Source organism: Podarcis melisellensis, assembly GCF_964234715.1.
Source record: "Podarcis melisellensis genome assembly, chromosome: 1".
NCBI lineage: Eukaryota > Metazoa > Chordata > Lepidosauria > Squamata > Lacertidae > Podarcis > Podarcis melisellensis.
This window is the reverse complement of record NC_138528.1, coordinates 82176907-82180367: the sequence shown is the minus strand read 5'-3', so window position 1 is coordinate 82180367 and position 3461 is coordinate 82176907. Positions and strand designations below refer to the sequence as shown.

The following is a 3461-nucleotide window of genomic DNA, read 5'->3' as shown; positions in this document are numbered from 1 at the left end:
GCCACTGTGAGGTCACAGTTTGCAATCATTTGACCGTGGTGAACCATGTGGGATTTTATGTTGAGAACATTAACATCACAGACCAGCTTGATTACTGAGAGTTACCAAATCCAGAGTGGTTCAAAATCCTCCCAAACCATTCTCTGAGAGCCAGTGTGGTGTAGTGGTTAAGAGAGGTAGATTCGTAATCTGGGGAACCGGGTTCACATCTCCGCTCCTCCACATGCAGCTGCTGGGTGACGTTGGGCTAGTCACACTTCTCTGAAATCTCTCAGCCCCACTCACTGCACAGAGTGTTTGTTGTGGGGGAGGAAGGGAAAGGAGAATGTTAGCTGCTTTGAGACTCCTTAGGGTAGTGATAAAGCGGGATATCAAATCCAACCACCTCCTCCTCCTCCTCTTCTTCTTCTCAGAATCTTATTTCATGAAGACTATTCTGAAACATGAATCCATCCAGGCACACTGGCTTGGCTCTGGAACCATGGGTGCCTGGCTGTGCACGCTGTGGGGGCATGTGCGGTTGATGTTCCATGTGCCCGCTGCTGCATTTTGTAGGTGTCTGATTCCTATATGGGGAATTTTGTGGGTGTTTGGGCACCCAAGACCTTGACACCTATGAATCTTTCTTGAGCCCAATCTAACAGCCAAATATGATTGAGTTACTTGTACACAACTTAAAAGAGCAGAACTGAGTCTTCTAGTGATTAAATGTCACTCTGACTCTCTACAGTGTTTATTGCCTCACTTCAGCTGCGGGAAATTCTACAGTGCTTATTTTTATCTTTACGCATTTATAAAAATCATTCAGTTTAGTAAAAACAATGAGAATTACATGCAATGAAATAAATAATATATTTGTACCATTTAAATCAGGGGTGACTAACTTTCATCATGAGGGCCAAACTGATGGTAAGCCATCTCTCTGTGGGAAATATGCCAAAGTTGGTTGTGGCCATTGTATATGTGCATCGACACATGCATACATGTTTATTGTGCATACAGATCCCACACACAATAATAAATAATAATAAATTTTTATTTATATCCCGCCCTCCCCAGCCGAAGCTGGGCTCAGAGCGACTAACAACCATAAAAGTAACACAGATTACATAAAATCACAATCAAGTAATTGTAATGCATTCTAAAATCAATTCATTCTAAAATCAATTCAAAATCAAATTAATGACAACTATTGGGCTAGAGTTCTATGAGGATTACAGAAGGAGAGAGGGGGTCAGACTGTGCCTTGGCCAAAGGCCTGGTGGAACAGCTCTGTCTTGCAGGCCCTGCGGAAAGATGTCAAGTCCCGCAGGGCCCTAGTCTTTTGTGACAGAGCGTTCCACCAGAATGGGGCCATGGCTGATGTTTTTATTTGAAGACCGTAAGGTCCTCCTTGGGACATACCAGGAGAGGCGGTCCCGTAGGTACGAGGGTCCTAAGCTGTATAGGGGTTTAAAGGTTAAAACCAGCACCTTAAACCTGATCCTGTACTCCACTGTATAGCACTGGGTGAATGTGATCCCACGGCGAGGACCCCGTAAGGAGTCTCTCCGCGGCATTCTGCACCTCCTGGAGTATCTGGGTCAGTCTCAAGGGCAGCCCCACGTAGAGAGAGTTACAATAATTAAGTCTGGAGGTGACTGTCGCGTGGATCACAGTGGCTAGGTCAGGGCGAGAGAGGTAAGGAGCCAACTGCTTAGCTTGACGGACATGAAAAAATGCCGCCTTTGTTATAGCTGCAATATGCCCTTCCATGGAAAGGGAGGTGTCGAAGATTACACCCAAACTCTTAATGGATGGTGCTGGCACTAATTGCACGCCTCCCAAGAGATGGGAAGCACATTTACGTCTGCCACATTCACAGCTCAAACACATTGCAAGTTTTTTTACAATCGGACTGACATATGAAAATGGTGTGAACCCAATAGGATGTGAACCCATAACCCCCGTTCCAGGATTGTACTCAAGTAAACTGTTAAAAAGCACATTTGTTTGCTTTTTTTTCTTGCCTTGCTAGGAAAAGTCAGAAAGAAAATTCCAGAGAAAGCAAACGTCCTTATCTCAGCATCCATTGCAAAAAATAATGGATAAAGGAAATCATTCGGTGATAACAGCATTCATTTTTCGGGGATTCACAGATAATCCAAAAATGCAGCTCCCTCTTTTTATGGTCTTCCTACTGATTTATGTCATCACTGTAATCTGGAACGTTGGGATGATTGTCTTAATTTATGTTGAACCTCAGCTTCACAACCCCATGTATTTTTTCCTGGGCAACCTCTCATTTGTTGACCTCTGTTATTCCTCAGTCATTGCTCCCAAAATGCTGGCTGACCTCTTAGCTGAGAGTAAAAGTATTGCTTATAATTCTTGTGCTATACAGCTATATTTATTTGGCTTATTTGCTGATGTAGAATGCTTTTTGCTGGCTTTGATGGCCTATGACAGGTACGTGGCGATCTGCAAGCCCCTTCACTATTCGGTTCTTATGTCCAAGAGAGTGTGCAGACAGCTGATGGCTGTAGCTTACTTTATGGGCATTGTGGATTCAATGATACACACTTGCTGTACATTCCGGCTACCATTCTGCAGGTCTAATGCCATCAATCATTTCTTTTGTGATATACCTCCCCTACTGGCACTCTCCTGTTCTGACACATACATCAATGAGATTCTGATATTTACCTTCCTTAGTTTCATTATAGGAGGCAGCATTGGCATGATTCTTGTTTCCTACATCTATATCTTAGGCACAATCACAAAAATGCACTCCACTGCAGGCAGGCAGAAAGCCTTTTCTACCTGCGCCTCCCACCTTACGGCTGTTGGGCTATTCCATGGGACAATGCTCTTCATGTATTTTCGGCCCAGCTCCAGCTATTCCTTGGACCAAGACAAATGGGCTTCGGTGTTCTATACAGTAGTGATCCCTATGCTCAATCCTCTGATCTACAGTCTGAGGAACAAGGATGTGAAGGATGCCCTGACAAAAGCACTTGACCACATAGAAGTGGTTTTGCTTCAGTATAGTCCTTGGCACATAGAAAGAAAAGGGAATGGTAAAAGGTAAAAGACCCATGGATGGTTAAGACTAAGAGGTGTGACACTCATCTTGCTTCAGGCCGAGGGAGCTGGCGTTTGTCCACAGACAGCTTTCCAGGTCATGCGGCCGGCATGACTAAACTGCTTTTGGCACAACGGAACACTAAGGTGGTAACAACCCCGTCACATATACCATGGGATGCTTCAAAGGCAGTTTGAAAGGAAAACAGGGAGCAGTACCATGCGGTGTATGTATGAGGCATCCAACTCTTTCCCCCCTGTAATATTGCTTTTCTCTCAAATTCCCATTAATTTCTCTTGAATATAAACATAAATACAAATATATGTGTAATCTGTAACATTACAAATAAACAAGTTACATCTTTTCAAGAATGAGCTCTAGCATGCTAAAAATTATT

General features: G+C 43.7%; 1 protein-coding gene across 1 annotated transcript; it reads left to right on the top strand.

Annotated features, from left to right (window-relative positions):
• Positions 1 to 2083: 2083 nt before the first annotated feature.
• Positions 2084 to 3070, top strand: LOC309356757 (olfactory receptor 5AR1-like; the record flags this gene model as incomplete). The annotated part of the gene is made up of 1 exon (XM_081888447.1): positions 2084 to 3070. The coding sequence occupies one exon, from the start codon at positions 2084 to 2086 to the stop codon at positions 3068 to 3070; it is 987 nt and encodes a 328-aa protein (XP_081744573.1).
• Positions 3071 to 3461: the final 391 nt, after the last annotated feature.